The sequence below is a fragment of the Solanum dulcamara genome, chromosome 6, assembly GCF_947179165.1.
Source record: "Solanum dulcamara chromosome 6, daSolDulc1.2, whole genome shotgun sequence".
Lineage (NCBI taxonomy): Eukaryota > Viridiplantae > Streptophyta > Magnoliopsida > Solanales > Solanaceae > Solanum > Solanum dulcamara.
In genome coordinates, this window is record NC_077242.1 from 74,552,019 (window position 1) to 74,575,458 (window position 23,440).

Sequence of the window (23,440 nt, forward strand, 5' to 3'; positions counted from 1 at the left end):
AGACCATACCTAACTCAAAATTCGTCCAAATCTAGCCTAGGCTCAAATTTTTCGAAGTCACTTCCTCGAAAATTTCTCGCCCGAACTCCTTCCCTATTGGTTTGTCCGTAATGACGAGAGGAGACCATTACAATTATTTAATCATATATAAACAATAAAAAAAATTATAAAAGGGGATTCACACCTCTCGACCCTACCGAGCTTCGCCCAAACACATTTTTTTCAAGTGAAATATATAATGTATTTAAATTAAAATACAATTTCAACTTTCAAAAGCAATTTAGAAATTGAAACAGTTATTTAGTTGCCCTCCGAAAATTTGTTGGCAAACACGTCTATGTTCAACTGCAGCACGTGGTTACACGCGCCGACTCAATTCCGTGGCATTACCGGGCCCACCCGTCATCCAACGCCGTCGAAACTCGCGGGAGGTCACTTCCCGATGGCCTCTTCCGTCCGAATCGCCGTCGTCGGCGACGTCGTAAGCTATCAATTTCATTATCCTTTCAATAATTTTAGCTCCGCATTTTCCTTCAAACCCTCGCTTTTTTGATCTCATAAGCGACTGTTAATATGCCTTCGTATCTCTGTAACAAGCATGAATGGGTTGAAGTAACCTGGAGCTTTTGAATTACTGCAGTAGTATTTTCATTTGCTGCTGAAATCTCCCATTTGGCCATACATTTTGAATTTGAAACTTGAAAATTTGAGTTTTTGAAGTTGTGTTTGGACATGCATATTACTTGGAAAATGTTTTGAAGTTTTGTGATCAGATTTTGAAATTTCACGGCCAAACAAATATTTGAAAATATATTCAAAATATACTCCCCAAATCTATGGCCAAAACGCTAGCTTAATCAAATTACTTTCTTTTTGTAATTTGAATTAGTTCAAATTATAGTAGTAAATTTGTGTGTGACTTTCCTTTTTTGTGGAAATGTTGGGGATTGTGAAGCATGATGATTGGAACCTAGAAGAAGATAGGAAGGCTCTTCAACTCTTGAAGGTATTTAGCATCTTTATTTTTTTGTTTTTTTGTTTTTGTTTTTGGTTATTTTTTGGAAATGATTCTCTTTGTGCTAGATTATTGAGGTATTGTTTATTGCAAAAATGCTAATTTCTTGAACGCATAAAGCATATTTCTGTAGTGTCCAAACGGAGCTAAAATTTGGTCTATAATCTCAATGAAAGTTCTCTGAATTGGATTAATTAACTAAAGGAAGCCAAACTTTCCTTTAATTTGAAGCTCTTGACTGCCAATTGTTATTAGTCTTAATATGTACACCAAGTATTTTAGTATGCATTAATAAATCGTGGTTTGGAACATTGTCGTATTTTTGTATACTCGCATTCGCATAATGCTTTCTCAAAATGGCAAGTATTATCTTGTTTAATGGAACATTTTCCATGCTAAAGTTGCACCTAAATGGGCTGGCTAATTAAAAACACTTCCTGCATAGATGTTGCACGAGTGGATAGATGACTACAAGTTACGAAGTTTTACATGTCTTGCTTTTGGGTCTTATATTCCCTTGCTCTTTGCCTCTCCAAACTGAACCATAGCTGTATTTTGTTGTGTAACACATAATTTTGTAAACTAATTGTGTCCCCCGCTGGTCTTCTACTAAGGTTTTTAGTTGGAAGGAAAGTAAAAGTATCATGACTAACAAAATTAATTCATATGATTAGAAACAATAATAATTTGATCAAACTTGTGGAAAGTATCTTCGTACTTTATTCCTTTCTTTAGTGGATAATTAGCAATTGCTGCTAACTTTCTCCTCTGAGCAGTGGATAAGCTTTGGGTATGACTTATTCTACACAGTTAATTGCAGTTCAGTGTTCAAGAACATTTTGAGAAATTAAGATCTCAGTGTTGCTTCAGAGTTTCTTCTCCATTTCGCTTTTGTGACATGGAAGAAATGATCTTTACCTGCTTTGGTATCTTATTTCCTACTAGTGTATGATTAATAAATACCAGTTGTGCTTTTGCGTAGTTTTGAGGAATGATTTCTATTACTTTTCAAAAAAATGTTATAGGTGTACGACATAACCATGAGAGATGGTGAAATGCAAGCTTCAGTATGCAAAACTAATTTTAGAAACCAAACTTTTGGGAGGATCCTTAGTGTTTCCACTTTTTCTTTCATTTTTGGGACAATGGAAACCTAATCTGTGGAAATCCTTTTGCTTTTCTTTTTATAACATCTTTTGTTCATTTCCTTCTCTCAGCTAATGATTTTTTGTTATGTGAAAATTGCAGCCGGATTTGGTGCTCTTTACAGGCATGTTTTCTTGTTATCTCCCATCTATTCATCCACAATGTGTACTACATAGTTATTGTATTCTTTCAACTACTATTTTCACTCATTAGCCAGGTTAGATTGGAAGAATTATCAGTTCACTTCATTTGGTCCTTGCTTCAGGGGATTTTGGGAATGAAAATGTGGATCTAGTCCGAAGCATTGCAGATCTAGATATTACCAAAGCTGTTATTCTAGGGAACCATGACGCATGGAATACTCAAAAGTTCTCCGGGAAGTAAGTCCAAGTTCCATTTTATCCGATTGCTTACACATATTTCCTCTTAAGTTGATTTGCCTGGCTTTAGTTTACACTTACCTGTTTATAATATATATGTTTACACTTTACTTTCTCATGCTACATCTGATTTTAAACTCTTATTATAGTGTTTAGCAACCAGATCCATCTTATTCTAATTCCTTCAACTATGCTTCAGGCATAGTATATAACTGGATACTTCTCATTTTTCTTCCTGATTCGTTCCTGAAATAATTTCTCATACCCTGTTTTGCTGGCCAAGCTCCATTTGTCAATGCAAATTGAAGAATTACTTCCGGGATCACTAAGTATCAGATTGCCATATGGAGTTACATTCTGGTATCCTTGTGAAGGTTCCGATCATTCATGATATATGAATTCAATATCTTGAAAACAGAAATCCAAATTCTTTTGAAGCTCTTTGACCATCCACATGATTGAGTTTAAAATCCGATGGATTTGTTTTAGAGGAAAAAGTCACTTTCTTATTCATTTGCCACTATTTGTTGGAATTCAAACCCTGGTAGATATGGTGGTCGGATTAGTGTTGTGGCTTCATGAAGATTGTGATTAATAATGAGAAATGGGGTGACAACCATTGTAATGTGTGAGTAGGATTAATTAGTACTGACTTTGGTGGTAGAGCCCATGGAAAATCATTGATGAATTTAACTGTAAACAACATAATGACTTGAAAATATGAAGTATCAAGAAAGGATGAAACATATTGTCAAGAATCATTTTTTCCTGTCCACTTAGTTGCATGTCTCATTGACAAATTATTGTTCTCTAATAGTGGAGATACTCTACCTCTTAATTCTAGTTTTCTAAATTCATCCACTTCTTTCTTTTCCTATCGATCTGTTCAATTTGTAGGGAAAAAGATGCTGTTCAACTTCAGCTGGAATGGTATGTATTTCGAGATACATAATTATTTAGTTTCAATAAATCTATACTCTATACATCTATATGTTAAATAGCATAGCTATGTGCTTATTTATGATGTATAAGACTGTCAGTTTCTCACTGTGGCATGACCTTTCCATCTTGTCTTTCGCATAAGCTCAAAACCGCTCTGTCTCAGAAGTATGAAAGACAGATGACAAGATGGGTCATTGCAAGATTGAAAAATAAATAGCCAGGATCCAGATATAAAATCAGATGGACAGAAGTAGTCGAAAGATGATTTTATTCATTCAGTAGCCAAGCTTTAAATACAACAGATAAGAACAACCTACAGCTAAACTTAAAGGAAACTAACTGCTACCTATACTCCTAAACAATAGGGGGAGTCTTCTATTGATACTCTGAAACAGTAACTATTACCGTAACTAACTATTACAGTAAGTAATGCTTAATACCAGAAAGGTCCTCTTGGTACATCTGCTAGTGGTTGGACTATGTACATCCAACACATGTACCAAGCAGGTTATGGAAAAAAAAAAGATCACGCAACAGAAACATGTGTATATCTGCACATCTGGAAAATATTTGCTGTTAAAAGAAAGGATAGCAATATAAACATAAAGAATGGGATCTCTTTTGGCTGGGTAATTATCCATATGCAGGCATCAAGAGATGCCACAAGCTTAATTTTCCACAATAGTGCCACTTAAAAAGTTTACTTAAAGTTGGCAAATTATAAATTTAATTGCCACAAGTAATCTGAACTAAGTCGTAAAATCTATGTTTGCTGCATAAGTCTTTCTCGGCACACGATGACTGATTTGAACCCCAGATCAGTGAACAAAGATTGATTCTGAGATTCTGGCTCATGTTGCAAAGATATCCCTTAAAATTCAACTATCTGGCATATGAATTTGTCTGATGGTTCAACTCTTTGGATTCTGATTTTATCTTGGAAAGTATTTAAGGAATCAACTACTAAACTACCTTGTATACAATTTTACTTATCATAATTGAGGGGAAAACATAGATTAAGATTGATCTGTAAGTCAGGTCATAACCATAGAAAAATCATGATAAAACATTAGTTCATATCCACGTTCTGAAGGACAATTTCTTTTTACTTTTCCTCGTTATCTGCTTATATGAAGAGCTGAATACCAGAAAAATGAATCGGACAGCTAAGTCCTTCCCGTAATGAAGGATTTCTGTCTTCACCTATCTTATATAGTAAAAGGAAAAGTAACTTATAATGTAAAAGTCATGTTGTTGGTTTGCTGACAATTTATAATGTTCAGTCTTGGTGATGAACATGTTGGTTACCGTCGGATGGATCTCCCTATGCTAAAACTCAGCATTGTTGGTGGACGACCTTTTTCTTGTGGTGGTAGGGCCTTATTTCGGAAACAGCTTATCAAAGCAAGGTTTGTGGTCCTAATCTCGTTTGTTAGTTATTTCCTCTTCAATGCACATTAACTTTTCATCGTAACTTGTTCTATAATTGGTGAATGTTGCTTAACCTGAGTATCTAAGCATGTTTCGCATTTTGTATTAATTTGCTAGAACCGATATTTCAGAACTTACAGTTTGAAGTTTCTGATGCATTTTGTTCTTTTAGATGTATAAGCGTGACTCTCCAATGTAGACAGCGACTCTTTAGTCTTCAAAATTTACATGCCTAATTTACAAGTTCTTTTCTGCAAATGCTAGAATAATACATTACAAGTCATCAATAAAATGGCTGAATTTGTTTCTGGTCATTATTTTCCACATGTTTTTCCAGTTTCTTCTTCCATCTGTAGAGTGTTCCTATAGCATAAACTATGGAAATAACTTAATTACTTGATATAACCTTTTCCAAAATTCTCTGATCGGAAAGGAAAACTTTCCATATACCATTATAGTCTAAAACCAATTTAATGACTTCATCTTTGCCTCTTGTGCCTATATAAGAAGCAGCCCTGGCCAAATAGCGCCATATCATGCAAATAATATCTTCAATTTCAAGTTTCTGCTTTAACACTCTGGATGTAGCTTAAATGATGACTTGTAACTTTACATTAACTCAATTTTACCTTCTTAGGTATGGAGTCCGTGATATGGATGGAAGTGCCGAGAGAATCTTACAAGCTGCAATGGGCACTCCAGAGGATCATTCAATTATATTCCTTGCTCATAATGGTCCAACAGGTGTATAGCTTGCTGAAGTAGTATATTGTTGAGGTATTTCTACCTGTTGCTGGAAATTTGTTTGACATCAGTATTAAGAGTAGGGAGATGCAGGGCTAGGTGCTAACGTGGATGACATCTGCGGAAGAGACTGGTTTATTGATGGGGGTGACCATGGTGACCCAGGTAATACTTATGAATTGATATCTTTCTTACTGAAGCCCTTGATTCATCAGTACACACCCCATTTATCTTGATGAGAGTAAAGGGCAGCCCAGTGCACTAAGCAGGGACTGACTACAAGGATCTATTATACGCAGTATTACCTTGCATTTCTGCAAGAGGTTGTTTTCGCAGCTCGAACCTGTGACCTCTTCAGGTCACTTTACCAATTACGTCAAGGCTCCCGATGAGAGAGAGATAATTAGATCTTGATTGATCAAATCTTCTCAAGTTCGATGGAACAATTTGTTTATTTGTTTTATGAGCATATGATTGTTACATTTTGTGCAGATCTAGCTCAAGCCTTAGCCGGATTAAAAGAGGCTTCTCCATATTCAGTCCCTTTGGTCATTTTTGGTCACATGCATAAACAGCTTGCTTCTGGAAATGGCCTTCGTAAAATGATAGTAGTCGGAAATGATAATACCATATACTTGAACGGAGCTATTGTTCCACGAGTCAGACCCCCAACTTTGACAGCAGAATCTGAAGGCACATCACGAGCATTCACCGTGGCAGAAATTTCAAACGGAAGAGTGGAGAAGATAGCAGAAACTTGGATTTCTGTTATCGGAGACAAAACAAGATTAGAGGAGGAACATATACTGTTTAGCAGCCAAGCAGAGGTTCAGTCCAAGTCTCTCTTTTGTAATTATATTATTTGAAGAACAAATGTACTGATGCAGGCTATGACAAGATCTTCATAAATTTGGTATTCAAAAGTCTCTTTATGTGTAAATATATGATCATAATATATGACTTTCTTTGCATTGAGATTTAATGTTTGGTTTGTTCATAGCATACATTTCATGGGGTTAATGCCTCAACAGACAGAAAATATAGGAGGAAATTACGAGGATAGGCAAACATATACTAGTTAATTAGCTAATATAACTATAGTTTGAATTAATTACGGCTTGCCACTAACATTTAGCTATAATTATAGTTTGAGTTTTGTATATTTCGCACGATTATACAAACATTGTGCGTGATTATACAAATATTGTGCGCGAATTGTATACCGAAATATGCAAACACTGCGAATTGTATAGCGAATTATACAAACGTTGTGCATGAATTGTATATTGAAATATACAAACGATATACAAAAACTACGAATTGTATAGCGAATTATACAAATGCTACGCTATACAAAAAGCGCGAATTGTATATCGAGATATACAAATACTGCGAAGTGTATAGCGAATTATACAAACGTTGTGCACGAATTGTATAGCGAAATATACAAACGCCACACAAAAATTGTGAATTGTATAGCAAATTATATAAACGTTATACAAAAACTGTGAATTGTATAGCGAATTATACGAATGTGCGAATTATACAAGCGCTGCTATAGCTATAGTTACGAAATGTAATTACTCAAACTATAGTTATGGAGCATAATTAAGATATTTTTGAGTGGTTATATGCGAAAATTCCTCTTATTAGATAAATCGGATTTTGCAATGCTTGGGCACAATGCAATTATATCTTGAACTAAAAAGAAAAATAAAACATTTTTTTCAAGTTGGACCACAAGCCCTAAAGTACTACTGCATTAAACAATGCATTATATTGCTTGTTTTAGACTAAAGTCCTGTAGTCTTAAACTACAAGAAAAATGAAAAAAAAAAAAGAGAAAACTATGGTAGGTTGATCTATGGAAGACTCAATTCTCGTCCTCCAAGACTTAAATAAGTTGCTTTATTTTTACTTGTTCATTATATTAAAAATAGAATTTAAACAAATAAAAATAAACGAAATATTAGTATAATCAAAAGTGAAAAGGAAGATCAAAAAATGATGACCCTTTACCTGGATTTCTTCAAAAGAAGTGAAAAATATAGCAAAGATAAATAATCAAAAGTTGTAAACATTATGCTTCTGTTGACTCAATTCTTGTCATAAATTAAAAACACTTGAAGACAGACAGAGACCTCTGTAAAAGCTTAATATCCACTTGATGCACCAAATTCCAAGCATTCTAATGAAGCCTTTTGACCACATAATGTATTTTCCTTTAAACTAAAGCTTCCTCTTTTTATAGTTTTGAGGAAAGAAAATATAATAATTGCAACTTTAGTTTAGTACTACTACTACTACTCACAACTTTGTCTTTTTTTTTTATGACATACTAAAAGAAATATGTACAAATTACAATCACTCATTGATGATGGCTTCTTCATTAAGTAGGCCAACCAACTTCAACCAACCCCCCAACCCCTGATATACAAAGGTTAGGCACTTAGGTTGAACATGAGTCAATGCATGATACTAAAAAGTACTAGCATTGATCTTCCACCATGTAATAAAATGGTAGGTTTGATTAATTAAGCATGAGGTTTCCTATATAAAATCTTCCTGTTATAATTTATACATGGCATAATAAGTAGATAGATATTTTAATTGGTCTTAACTGGTAACTAAACACTTTAAAATTTTAAGTATGCACATCTAGACATTTCAACTTGTCTTCGATCCATTATGATAGTTGAACCTTCCAACTTATAAAATAATCATCTAGACACCTTCAAAAATGTATGTACCACATCAACATCGGAGGTCCACGAGACAGAGAAGGAACGAGTTCTAGGGTTGTCAGTTGAGACTGGCCAAGTTAAGATGATTAGATATGCACTTTCAAAGTTGGAGTTCTTACTTATCATCTGAAGCAAAATTTAAGTGTATGTTTATGTATTATACCTTTACATGATATCATAGTATGATTAGTTGTATAAAAAGTTTGAGGGTAGTAGATGTGATGCGTATAGATCTGTAAAAACTTACAACTTGTTTAGATCAATTAGTCAAACAATTTATCACAAACCATTGGTAATTAATTAATTGTATTCGAAATAAACTTCAAATTTCTCATTTTATTTTGATATGACGGTTTTGCAGTGATGCAAATATTATGACATGTATAAGGTTGTAAATTTTAACTGCCTTATAATAATCAAATTAATATTATGACATATTAGATCGACCACAATTTTAAAAATAGTTTTTTCTGAAATTTTAATTAATTCGTGTTGAATCAAATTACTTCACATCAATTGAAAAACAAACAAGTATATATTATGAGCACCTCCATTCCATAATCAACACTAGTATATTTGTTTTAAGTATATTTCAATAGTATTTTTTTTCTTAAACATTAATTAATTTGTGACGAATTAAATTACTTCACGTTAATAGTGGAATTGTAGGCACAAGAGGGCATGGAAAAAGTGGATTTGGATAATTAATGCTCTAGGAGGAATATAATTACTATAAACCTTTTTCCACATACTTATCAGACAATAGTGGTCATAAAACATGAGTTATTTTTAAATTGTGAAGCTCATAACAGAGCGGACTGTTGAGAGCGGGTAAAAAAAAGATTAACAGACTTTTAGATCGATAAGCTTTTGAAGAAGGTGCTATATATAAGACAGAATAGTAAATTCACAGGGTATGCACATATTTGGACTCAATGATAGCATAATCAAAGATAAATTTGTGAGTCCATCGCAAGAATAAACAATACGCGTCATGAGCTTGGTTTGTGAGATTGTGACATACTTATTAAATGATATGATGTACTTGGATCAGGCATATACTCCAATCAATCAAAAAGTACAATAACATATTCAATGTGACCCCATAAATAGAGTCTTTGGAGGGTGATTCCATCAGTGTGATTTCATAAGACACTATTAAAAGTTGAGTCAGAATCGATGGATCGATTTTTTAAGGAAAATCGATGGACAAGGTCGGTTTTTCAGAAATATACATAAAAAATGCAGCTACTTGGAATTGAAGCCAGGTATTTTCTTTTACTTTGGACAATTCTATCGCTCAATCATATATGCTCGTCGGAGCACCTTGATTTATGTATAAAAAAATTGAGGGACTGCGACAGTTTTTAAAAAATTATATATTTTTAAGAAATTATAATTTTTAACCGAAAAAAAATCGATGAACTGAGTTAGTTTTCCCTTGGTTTTCTATAGCTCAATTTTTGCATTTTTTTAATAGACGATAGAAAAGCATTTTCAAAAACAGATAACCAGTCAAAGAAATATGTTTTATATGTTCTATCAGTACTCCTGGCATGCAAAGTGCAGCTTAAATTCACCCAAGATTATATATTCTCAACTTTCATGATGCAACTTCTTCAAAAGGAATGTCTTCAACATAAAGGAAATTCATGGTTCCCCATTGTTAAAGCATATAAAGGAAAGAATGAGTGAGTGGTAACTATCACTACTCACTAGCCAATTTTTCACCATCTTGTCATTGATCATGACAATACTATAGTTATCTTCAATTCAAGATTATCTCCCAATTCATGAAGATGATAGATCACTACATCAACTTTCATCATATCATAAATAGAGGTGGTAAATAGAAGAGTTAGGCTGAATTTGACATTGAGCCCGTTTGGATGGGCTTAAAAAAAGTAACTTTTATGTATGAAGTGTTTTTAGAACTTTAAAGTGCTGAAAGTTATTTTTATAAATAAGCAGTTGAGTGTTTGGATAAAAGTGCTTAAATGAGGAAAATTATGTGAATTTTAGGGTTAAAAGAATAAAAAGGGTAGTTTGGGAATTTAATTAAAATATAAGGGATATAAAAGTAATTTCCATGGTCAAAGAAAATGACTTTAACCACTTAGAAAAAAAAAGAGTCAAGAATCCTAACTTTTCATTTTTGACTGACTTTAAGAACTTTCTGGCTTAAAGTTAGCATTAGGCAAATACGTCCAAAAGCTGAAAAGAGGCTTTAAGTTGGTTTTGACCAACTTAAAACCAATCCAAACGGGCTCATTATCAAAATAGACTAGTGGATAAAAATATGAAATACAGAAGAAAAAAATAGCAATTGGACCAGAGAATGTGATTGATTGGATTATAAGGTCTCAATTGAACAGATTGAGCAAGCTTGAATTGACATAACATGAATATAATTGCCACTACTAAGTTTCCATTATTTTTTTTAATAATATTATAGTACATGATAACGTTATTATTTTTCTTTATTACAGATATATATAATATATCAAATAAAAAAAATTAAATTTTTTTTGATAAGATTTTGTATGAATCAATTTGGACTCTATACTAGGCCAAATTTTGATAGATTGAGCTAATAAATGAGCAGATCAATAATCAAATCAAAATTGTACGAATGAATGGATTATAATTTCATGAGCTAATTTTACCTTATCTAATCACAACAATATGTGTTCAAAAACCATTTGATTCTTTCACAAGTCGTGTTGACAATTACTACTATGCCTCAATTCTAAACTTAGGATCAATTTTAAACGGTCATGTTATTCTATTTAAGTTCATCTCAGACCAATAATATACAAAATAAAAATTATAATAAACTATTATCTCTCTATATTTTCTATTGGTAGATAAATTTCTAAAGACACCTAAAAAATATTGGACTTTAACAAACATGAGTAATTAGTATAGTCTATATACATATATTAATTTCTCATACGAAGAAGAATTGTCCAACTTTTATAAGACGCCCAAGATTTCATTCACCCCAAGCGCGAATCCAAACATTCTTCGGATTCCACTATCTGATATGATGTGTGCATATTCACTGACCGATGGTATTTAAATAAAAGGAGCCTAATTTGATACCATGTCAAATTAAGCTTTATGCTTAACATACACCTCAAAAGCTGGCTTATAGGGAGGAGAATTGTCCAAATCTTATAAGGAGCTCGAGATTTCATTCATTCATCGATATGGGACATTCCATTCATCAGGTTTTAACTATCTTGCCCTTATTTATGTTTTGAGATATAATCTTTCTTTAATGAATATTTACTCTATTTACCCTACGGTGTGTTTGGTATAAAGGAAAATATTTTCCACGAAAAATGATTTTCTAGAAATGTTTTCTTGAAAAATAAGTGGGACATGGATAAAATGAGAATAAAATATTAATTTTATCTTAAACTTTTAAAATAATAAAAAAATTAAAATAATTATTTTTAGAAACTACGATAAATAATTTGAGATAGAACGAGTAAACTTTGAGATATCAATTTGTATCCAAGTTTATCTTTTCCTCTTAAATTAAATGAAAGAGACCCATATTGTTGTTGACCCTTCACAACTTTTGCGGTCCAAGAAAATTCAATAATAACTATCTTTATCTTTATTCCTACGTAATCTCTTCATGCAAATGTCTTTTAATTTCTTTTCTCTATTAATTGCATACTAATAACAATCACATGCTTCTATACTTTATAATCTTTTATGACCATTTCCTATTTATCATAATGACAAGTTGACTATAATTACTTTAGTCACCTTAATTATTACTACTAGTACTTTGTATACTACCTTTTTAGTAGTATTTGTTTAAGGAATTAAGTACTAATTAAATTATTTGTTTAATTAATTTGTCTAGTTGCCCTATCTCTTAATGATACTTGATCAAAATATACTCCAAAAATTATTTTTTATTTATTATTTTTAACATTTAAAAAAAAAGATAATTGCTTTTCATGTTTTATCCTCGCCATTAATTATTTATTTTTCAAATTACTTCCAGAGACTCAAAAATTATACATCAATTAATATTTATATTATGATGAAATATTCATATTAATCATTGTTTTTTTAAGGAACTTGAAAAAATCAGAATAAACAAGTAAAAATGAATTAAAAGAATATATAGAATCATACAAAATCTCATGACTTTAGACTTTTTAAAACACAAAAAGATAACAAATTTTATGTTCAAATTTATGTTCAAATGTACGATCATAATTTTAAAAAAAATGAAAAATGAAAAATAAAAAATATAACATAAATTGAAATAAAGGAATTAATATTAATGAGAGAGTATATGTTATACTTTAATTTAATAACAAACTATATATATAGAGAGAGAGAGCATGGAATAAATAATACTTAATAATTTATAGAAAATTAAAGGAAGATTTAAAGTTTGGGAAACAAAGGGAAAGAATGTCTCTTTCTGACACCAATTTCGTTATTTAGATCTCTACTGCAGCCTTTGACCAAATCTTAGCCCTCCATCTTTTTATTTTTGGTTTTCTGCTCGATATTTGATATTTGTTTTAAAAATTTAATTCTAAATAGTATTGTGTAAGAATATATATATATATATCGCATTGTTCCGATTTTTGAGATCCTTTCTAATTTTCTCATCAATCTGGCTTTTTTTTGAGTTTGAAATAAGGGGGCGTTGTATTAATGAATATAATATTTGAATATTATTTTTTGTCGAAGTAGAGAAAATATCTTGAATCAATATTTAAATTACGTAATGTCACATATCTACAATTAACCTACAGAAAGAAGCAAGGCACATTGGTAGAACTATTATAAAAAGATAGAATAACTGATAAATTAAGATTATAAATTAAATAACAAAATAAAAATAAAAAGAGAAGAAACAAAAAAATAACGACGTGATCATACTAAATCGATCATTATATAGAATGAAATTTTTCGTCATTATCTAATGATAAATTTAATAATATAATATAATAAAATTTAAATAATAATTAAATAAATATTGTATTTAAATTAACAAGGCAGTATTTTCTTCTAATTATATAGTTTGAGTATTGTATCTATTGACATTAACTAAGCTAGCACCTATGAATTAAATAAAGTTCAAGTACATCTTCTAATTATAAAATTAATGATGATTGAAATTTCTAAACTAAATCTTCAACTACCAATTATTGTATTCTAATAATTTTTGTGTGATATATATTGCATGCTTTATATAATGATAATAATTAACTTCATCTAACACTTGGCAATTCCACAACTAACCTCTATCTTGCTACCCTTATCCGATGATACCATAATTTCTTCAAGGGCAAAGTTGTCTTTTAACTTAGTCATAGATAATGGGCGCCCATGAATGATGAATCAAATTAAATAACTAAATGTGTATTACTAAAATAATAAATAAAAATAAAACCACCAAAAAATACGAAAAATAAAAAAATAAACAGTGACTATTACAGATCATCTAAAAAATCAAATGTGTAATATAGTACTAATTCTCATCAAGGATAAAATAAAAATTAAATAAAAATAAAAAATATAATATTTTTGTTAGATAGATTAAAAGGTTTTTTTAAAAAAAACTAATATCGATTTTGTTCGAATTGGTTTAGATAGTAAGTGTTTTTAAGCCAAAATAGTTATTCAAGCAAAACTTCAAACCTCAATTCAATCTAATTTCAAATCATGAATTCATATAGCTACATCCAGACCGACGTTTACTCCTTGTTTGGACGGTTGTTACTCGTTGTATTGTATTATATCGCCAGTTTAAATATAATGTTTATTTCGATTGTTACTTAAATTTATTGTATCGTATCGTTTAAATCTATCGTTAGATAATGACGAAAAATTATTAAATAGTAAATAAAGATAAAATGAGAAGAAAATATCAAGATAATGACGCGACCACACCGAATAGGTTGTTACATAAAATATCTTTTCATAGTAGCACTATCACGTACCCTACTTTTCTTATAGATTTATCACTCAAATTTCTGATGTGTGACATTATATAAAAACACAAAACGATGTAATCTATCCAAAATATTATATTCATTAAAATAATATAATACGATATAATATAATAAATCATCAAACAATACTCAACAACCATCCAAACAGAATGTTAAACTAAAAATAAAAATATAAAAATATGAGATAGAGAAGATAAATAAATTTAGAAAGTAGTACCAAAAAAACAAATAAAGAGTGGGCATTTTTTCAGAAACCAACATGCATCAGTTCTTTTGCTTCTTTTAATCCTTCTTTTCTGGGGCTTTGTTTCCCCAAATACCCACATCCCGCTTAGATCGGATCTTTATCAAACCATTATCAACAAAAAAGAGAAGAAAAAAAATAATTAAAAAAAAAACAAGAACTTTTTTCTCCCATATTTTCATCAATCTAACAGAAATTCTTGATGTTTTTTTGCCAATTTTATGGCCTAAATCTTTATTTGCCAATTTTATGGCTAAATCTTTATTAAACAATTTTTTTGCCTTTGTGGGTTTTTGATAATGGGCAATGTAACAGCAGGTGTAGCTGCAAAATTTGCATTTTTTCCACCACACCCACCAACATATGAAGTATTTAAAGATGAAGATGGAAGGGTTTGTTTTAGTGGAATAACAGCTGATAAGAATGTAAATGTTCATTTGTTGGATACAAAAGGTGGTAATAAAATTGTAGCCACTTTTTGGAAACATCCATCTGGGAGATTTACACTTCTTTACTCACATGGAAATGCTGGTGATTTGGGACAAATGATTGATCTTTTTGTTGAGCTTAGAGCTCACCTTCGTGTTAATATTATGTGGTATGTTTTTGTGTTTCTTTTTTTTATGAATAATATGATAGATAAATTCTCTTTCTTTTTTGTTTTGGGGTTGTGGGGGTGTTTTTCTTTTCTTTTCTTGGTTTGAGGGTGTTTTTAGAATAATTGATTTCATGGGGTTTGCTTATTTTTGTTTGTATTGCTAATGGTTGTTATAAAGTTTTGATCTTTACTTTGTTTTGTTGTATATTGCTTCTGCCTGATATTATGTGGTATGTTCCTTTTAATTGATAATATTCTATTTTTTTCTTTCCATTTCTGTTTTGGGGTTGTGGGGTGTTTTCTTTGCTGGTTTGGCGGGGGAGGGGGTGTTTTTAGGATAATTGATTTCATGGGATTGCTTGTTTTTGATAGTATTGCTAATGATTGTTATAAAGTTTTGATCTTTACTTGTTTTTTTGTATATTGCTTCTGCCTAATATGTTCTTGTTCAGCTTAAAGCTCACCTATGGTAGTATTATGTGGTATGTTTTGTTCCTTTTGTTTCATAATATGATAATTCCTCTCTTTATTGCTATGGTTGTAGGGTGTTCTTTTTTTTTTCCTTCTGGTTTGAGGGTTATTTTTAGAATAATTGATTTCATGGGTTTTGATTGTATTGCTAATGGCTGTTATAAAGTTTTCGTCTTTGCTTGTTTCTTGTATATTGCTTCTGCCTAATATTATGTGGTATGTTCCTTTTTATTGATAAGAATATTCTTCTTCTTTTTTTCTTCCCCTTTCTGTTTTGGGGTTGTGGGGTGTTTTCTTTTCTGGTTTTTTTTTTTTTGGGGGGGGGGGGGGGGTAGGGTAATTGATTTCACGGGGTTGCTTGTTTTTGATAGTATTGCTAATGGCTGTTATAAAGTTTTGATCTTTACTTTGTTTTGTTGTATATTGCTTCTGCCTAATATGTTCTTGTTGAGCTTAGAGCTCACCTCTGTGTTAACACTATGTGATATGTTTTGTTCCTTTTTTATTTTATATGATAATTCCTCTCTCTTTTTGTTTTGGGGTTGTGGGGTGGTCTTTTCTTCTTCTTCTGGTTTTAGGGTGTTTTTAGAATAATTGATTTCATGGGTTTTGTTTGTTTTAGAAAGTGTTGTTAAGGGTTGTTCTAAAGTTTTGATTTTTACTTTGTTTTGTTAAATATTGCTTCTGCCTAATATTATGTGGTATGTTCCTTTTAATTGATAATATTCTTCTTCTTTTTTCTTTCCCTTTTTGTTTTGGGATTGTGGGGTGTTCTCTTTTCTGGTTTGGGGGGTGTTTTAGAATAATTGGTCTCAGGAGTTTTGCTTGTCATTGATAGTATATTCAATGGTTGTTCCAATGTTTCGATCTTTACTTTGTTTTGTTGTATTGCTTCTGTCTAATATGTTCTTGTTGACCTGTTTGTTGAGCTTAGAGCTAACCTCTGTGTTAATATTATGTGGTATGCTTTGTTCCTTTTTATTCATAAATCATAATATGATAATTCTTCTCTTTCTTTCTTTTACCTTTTGTTTTGGGGTTGTGGGTTTTTTTTTTCTCCCTTTTGGTTTGAGGGTGTTTTTGGATAATTGATTTAGGTCATCAAAAAAAGAATAATTGATTTCATGGGGTTTGCTTGGTTTTGATAGTATTGCTAATGATTTTTCTAATTATGATCTTTACTTGTTTCTTGTATATTTCTTTTGCCTTAATGTTTTCCTTTTGACTGATAATATGATCATTCTTCTCTTTTTTGTCTTGGGGTGTGGGGTGTTTTTATGATTTATGGGTTTTGCTTGTTTTTGATAGTTTTGCTAATGGTTTGTTCTAAAGTTTTGATCTTTACTTTGTTTTCTTGTATATTGCTTCTGCCTAATATTTTAGAGCTCACCTCTGTGTTAATATTATGTGGTATGTTCCTATTCTATTGATAATATTCTTTTCCTTTTGGTGTTGGGGTGTTTTTTTCCTCTTCTGGTTCGAGGGTGTTTTAGAATAATTGATTTCATGGGGGTTACTTGTTTTTGATAGTAAAGCTAATGGTGTTCCAAAGTTTTGATCTTTGCTTGTTTTCTTGTATATTGCGTCTGCCTAATATGTTCTTGTTGACCTGTTTGTAGAGATTAGAGCTCACCTCCATGTTCATATTATGACGTATGTTCTTTTTATTGATAATATTCCTCTCTTTTTGGCTTTGGTGTGTGAGGTGAGTTTTTCTTTCTTCTGGTTTGAGGGTGTTTTTAGAATAATTTATTTCATGGGTTTTGCTTGTTTTTGATTGTATTGTTCGCAGTTGTTTCATAGTTTTGATCTTTACTTTGTTTTTGTGGTACATTGCTTCTGCCCAATATGTTCTAATTCTGTGTATGACACACACACTGTATTTTCTTGTTGGAGAATGGGTGAAAAGTGGCTTTGTTTTTGTCTGTCTTATTTATCTTTTTGGGCAAAAAATCATACTCCCTCTGTTTCCATTTGTTTGTCTGGTTTTGACTTGTCACCAAGTTTAAGATAATAAAGAAACTTTTGAATCTTGTAGTCTTAAACTAAATAAAAGTAGGACAAACAAATTGCAACGGAGGAGTATCTGATTTTGGTGAGATTTTAATCTGATTTATTTCTCTATAATCTTTTTGGTAGTTTAATTATATGTCTGGGCGAGTTCCACTTTCCTGTACCATTTGTTTGGTGTAAGGATTTTGGAGAATCTGCTTCTGAACTTGTTAATCTGTCTTTCCTAAACTTACATGGATTATGTAGTTGCATTAACACTGTAACGTCGTGCAATTATTATTCTTGAAAGTTTTTATGTTGTTATCATCTCCTTTGCCTTTGGCGCTGATGTCATGTTTGTGTGCTGGATTGCAGCTACGATTACACGGGGTACGGTGGATCATCAGGTAAGGTAAGCAAATTATCATGCTAACTTGCATTTCTAACAGCAATTGGCATCATGTCATTGATCTATCTCATCTGCACGATGATGTCATTAATACCGTATCATCATGCAATTATGTTCATTTTCTTCTGGTTCTCTTCTCTTGCCTTCCGGGTTTTGGTCTACTTGTTCCAATCTTCAAACATTGATGTCTGTTTACTTCTGTCAGCCATCTGAGTTCAACACGTACCAGGACATAGAAGCTGTCTATAATTGTTTGAAGAGTGAATACAGCATTAAGCAGGAGGATATCATTCTATATGGACAATCTATTGGCAGTGGGCCGACACTACACTTGGCATCTCGCTTACAGAGGTTAAGAGCCATTGTTCTTCATAGTGCTATACTTTCAGGAATACGCGTTCTATATCCTGTCAAGATGACATTCTGGTTTGATATTTTCAAAGTAAGTATTTTCTTTTTTTCCTCTATTTTTTCTGCTTGATTTATTGTGTCAAAGCACCATGCTGACAAATCTCTTTCATTTTGCAGAACATAGACAAAATACAAAAAGTTAGCTGCCCGGTTTTAGTGATCCATGTAAGAAACATCTATTTTGTTCGTTTCTTCTTCCCTCTAGATACTTTAACATACATATTTTCTGCTGTGGAAACAACTTCTTGCAGAAATGCAGCGTAAGGCTGCGTACAATAGACCCTTGTGGTCCAGCCCTTCCCCAAGCCCCGCGCATAGAGGTAGCTTAGTGCATCAGGATGCCCTTTTTGTTCTATTTAGTTTATCTGTTATTCACGAAAAGAATGCTTCTGTATGTTCTCCCTTTAAATTTTCTTCGTTAGGTATGTTTACTGCTATTCCAAGAGAATGGTGTGACAGAGGATTAGGAAGATGTAATGCATAAAACTATAATAAGTTGGTGAAATGGAGGAGTGCTACAGGATTGTTATGTGATAGGATGATACATACCAAAATAAAAGGCAAGTTCCATAAACCGATATAAGACCAGCTTTATATTCGAGTAAATGTGAGCCTCTAAGATCCACGAGATAAGTGATGAAGAAATCTGGATATTAAGATGGATGTAGGATCACACAAGATTAGACTAGATGAGAAATGATCGCACCGGGATAGAGTATAATATGAGATAAAAAAAGGGTCAGCTAGGTGCACTAAGCTCCCGCTATGCGCAGGGCCCGGGGAAGGGCCTGACCACAAGGGTCTATTGTACGCAGCCTTACCTTGCATTTATGCTAAAGGCTGTTTCCAAGGCTTGAACCCGTGACTTCCTAGTCACATGACAACAACTTTACCAGCTACTCCAACGCTCCCCTAATATGGTTTGGTGATGTCTTATGTAGACCTCCCAGTGCACCCATCCGTTTGATGTGAAAACATGGTGATTGGCGGTATTTAAATAGGATATACCTAACATCACATGGAAGGAAATGGTGTCAGAGGAGCCTACAGTTTCTTGAAATACATACAAATCTAGAAAATATGACACAATGAAAGCAAATGATCCATATTGGCGACATTGACTAGCTAGCACTAAGGCTAAGTTAGAATGCAATTCTTTCATTAGGCTCAGCATTTTAGGAGTCGTTTTAGTCTAGAGATTTGTGTGTCAGTAGAAAATGTAGAGAAATTCTAGTGCTAGAGAACTCCAAAGTATTGAATATTGGAATTAAACAGGTCAAATAGAGTGAAATGGATTATGAGAATCCATTGCATACTCCAACTAACTTGGGGTTGAGGTGTGGTTGTTTTTGTTGCAGACATAGCACTTCTAGTTTTTTTTCAAAATGATGCCAAAATCCTGTACAAAGCCTGTTCAACCACCTGCCTTGTTGCTTCGGTTTTGATTACATACTAGTAAATCTTATTCTTAAAGAAATTATTTTGGTCCTTAAAATTGTTACTAATCAGACTAAAGTGAGTAAAAAGAAAAGAAAAATGATTTTCTGGAGACCAGTACTTTTTTTTGGTGATGCACTATCTCTCTTCAACCCTTTGAGCAAAATGCGGCAAAAGAAAAGGAAGGAAAATCCGAGCCCATCATCTCCACCCCGTAGGAACTACGAGATCACCCCAAGGACGCCTTCGGCATCCGGGGGGGTCACAGACCGACCATAGAACCCTGTCCAATAATTGGACACAACAACAAGATACCTAGTGTAATCCCACAAGTGAGATCTGGGAGGATAGTGTGTATGCTTATTAGTTATTGTCTTGATCTTTAGAGTCAAGTTCTTCATGTGAAATAGTAGACATGTGCGAAACCAAGTTGCTAACAGTTTCAATCAAAACTGGAGGTGCATCCAAGTGCTTGTGTAGCATTTATGTCGCTCAACAACTGAAGGTTCCATTGGATTCGGGAAGCTCCTAGCATTGGTCCGCCACAATTCCCAAACTATGGGTGATTTGTACTGAACATGTTAAAAATGCTTATGATGATCTTTACTGTCAATGTCCAGTAGTCCATTTCAAACTTCCCTTCGTCTTTATGATTAGCGAGCTCGCCATCTACAAGAATAGTTGTTGTCTCCTTGAAAGATCTTGTTCTTTGAAGACCCTTATAGACTATGAGTTTACAAGGAAAATAATCCACAATATTGCATCTAATTCACTTCAAAACCAACTTCTTTTGTTCATTTACTGGTCCTTTCTTTCAAGCAACCTTTTTTCGATAAAAAGAGGTAAGGGTTGCATAATAAGATAATTATTTGGAATGAAGTATGTCGTCTTTCAGATCTTTCAACTCCCAAGGTTAGAGGTTTGCAGTTTGCAGATAAATGAATGATCAGATCTCTCAGCTCCACTACCTTACATGATTTCGTAGTTCTTTTATTCAAAAATCTGGACAACTATTACAAGTCTATGCTTCTAATCACGAGTTATCTTTTTATAATGTTCTTCTCTCCATAGCACTAAGTAGAATCCTACAATGGTTGGTGTTATTATTCTAATGTCGGAAGCTACGTAAAATTAGGGAGCACACTCAAGAACCTGCTTAGGAAAAGAGTATTTCACTATGCATGTTGCCAAAATTGTCTTTCCTTGGTCCTCGTCCACTCATTTTGCCTTGTGTCCTTGAAATTGTTTAGTACAGATACTCTCAAAGGCCAGAGTATCCATGACCTGACATGACACACTGTGAGCACTACAGTAAAATCCTTGTCAAATTTTCATTTGAAAAACGAGATACGGACATCCCTGCACTGTTCTCAACACATCACATAAGGTGACTTCGATGTTGTCGGAGTAAAATATAGGAAATTTGAATTTTATGTTGCAAGATATAGCATATTAAGAAACAAAGATGACACGGTAAACCAAGCAGAAAAAACTTCCTTAGAAAATGACTGAACAGGCCTCGGTTTACCCAAGATAACAATAACAACATATCCAGTGTAATCTCACAAGAGGGGTCTGGGAAGGGTAAGATGTATACAGACCATACTCCTACCTTTTTGAGGTAGAGAGACTGTTTCCAATAGACCCTCAGCTCAAAAGAGAAGTCTTTGAGGCAGAATTGCAAGAAAAATATGACAACAACATAGCAAGATACAAAGCAAATGAAACCAAAAATAGTTGTAAACATTGAAGAATAAGCAACTGTGCGATTACTAAATAATGCTACTAATGAGGGAAAGAGGAGAGGGGACTAGCCCCCTACTAATCCAAGATAACAATGCAAATAAGTTATTTTGCTCTTAAGCTGGAAAATTTTTCATTTCCTTATATTGTTTGAGAATCCTTTGTCTGCACATCTGTGTTCTTCTCAATTGTCATATGCAAAAGTTCTGGTTGGTGGGAAATCATGAGATTAAGAAAATAAATAGTTAACTCAGTCCATATTCATGAACTGTCAAATGAGGAAACTTGCAAATGAACCTAAGAAGCTATAGCGCAGAAGGATACTAATGGTCGGGAAAGGATATCAATAGAAAAGTGATAGTGATAGTTAAACTGAATGCTGGACGGTTTCTCGGAGGATACAGAACAGAATGAGATGTGTCACTGGAAGATCCTACCTAAATTTCTCATCTGCTATTAATACGATGTAACTCGATTCTGAGATGCAAATTTTCCAAAATGGTACTCTCCTATACGAGTTAACCTTCTCCTGTCACTTGTGGGATTATAATGGGTATGTTGATTGATTGATAGCACTAAAAATGCTGCCTGCTTACATGATTATCCTTGTAACATTTTTGAAAGTATTACCGGGAAGGTTCTCCTATACAAGTGAAATCAGAACGTCTAGTTTAATAGACGCTGATGTATTTTACAGATCAATCGATCATACTATCTACTATCGTGACTTATAGTACAATCTCACTAGGCATTGGTGTGTAGTGTAGTTGGCTATGATGCTTTTGTGCTCAAATAGTCATTGATATCACCCTCTGAAGTGTCATTATATTTCGTTCTTATGTGGTTAATTAAACCTTATTGGTACCGTCTAGAATGTGAAAATTCTGAACTCTATGTGGTAGTCAGTACTCAATGAATTTCTTGAATACTATGATAGTTTAGTTGATCGCCCTATTTATTTATTTTTTCCGCTTAACCTAGCTGTAGAAGTTCCAATAAGGGGGTAGCTCGTTAATTTCCTACACTCTAAGGTTCCCAATTTCATTTGCAGGGTACATCAGATGAACTTGTTGATTTTTCACATGGTAAGCGTTTGTGGGAACTTGCCAAAGAGAAATATGATCCGTTATGGGTCGAAGGTGGAGGACATTGTAATCTAGAGACATTTCCCGAGTACATCAAGCACATGCGCAAATTCGTTAATGCAATGGAGAAACACTCATTTTCTAAACGAAACAAAGGACGACTTTCTCAAGCCTCGAGTATAACTGAATACAAACACAACAGATGCTTAAGATTTGGAAAGAGACAAAAATGATTTGCTCTTGCTAGTTTGCTAAGAAATGCTGCACAGCACCAAGAAAAAAAAAGTTCGTGTTTATTGCAGCAACATAACTGATTCAAGAAACTGGCTGTTCTAACATCGACGTTTACCAATTCAGAGATCGAGCTGCATAGAAAGGTGGCATGGGGTAAGATTTGGTCAGTTCATTACAGATCGTTGCTCTAACGTGATTAGTTTATGCGTTGGACAAGTATATAGTTGACTTGTCTGTTAATGTAACAGTGTGTATTATCCCAGAAAAAGATTATGGTTAGAACTTTGCATTCAACTTTCTGTACAATTAGGATTCTCAGTGTTTTATGTATGTAGAGATCAAACTTTCTTGGCAATAGAGATGCAAATTTATTTGCTGTATAATCTACTCCCTTCCGTTTTAGTTTGTTTGGCTT

The 23,440-nt window shown here is 32.9% G+C and overlaps 2 protein-coding genes across 2 annotated transcripts; both read left to right on the plus strand.

Moving 5' to 3' along the window:
- The first annotated feature begins 267 nt into the window (after nucleotides 1-267).
- On the plus strand, nucleotides 268-6,640 carry LOC129891508 (uncharacterized). Its single transcript, XM_055966896.1, is given in 10 exon segments — nucleotides 268-481; nucleotides 956-1,006; nucleotides 2,264-2,285; nucleotides 2,427-2,541; nucleotides 3,439-3,471; nucleotides 4,767-4,892; nucleotides 5,552-5,658; nucleotides 5,752-5,823; nucleotides 6,151-6,474; nucleotides 6,477-6,640. Coding segments are annotated over 10 exon segments (1,029 nt in total). The 5' UTR covers nucleotides 268-337; the 3' UTR covers nucleotides 6,512-6,640.
- A 7,995-nt stretch (nucleotides 6,641-14,635) lies between these two features.
- On the plus strand, nucleotides 14,636-23,425 carry LOC129891509 (uncharacterized). Its single transcript, XM_055966897.1, has 5 exons — nucleotides 14,636-15,243; nucleotides 18,082-18,118; nucleotides 18,321-18,557; nucleotides 18,644-18,691; nucleotides 22,758-23,425. Exons 1-5 carry the CDS (start codon nucleotides 14,945-14,947, stop codon nucleotides 23,022-23,024), a joined length of 888 nt encoding a protein of 295 aa, XP_055822872.1. The 5' UTR covers nucleotides 14,636-14,944; the 3' UTR covers nucleotides 23,025-23,425.
- Nucleotides 23,426-23,440: the final 15 nt, after the last annotated feature.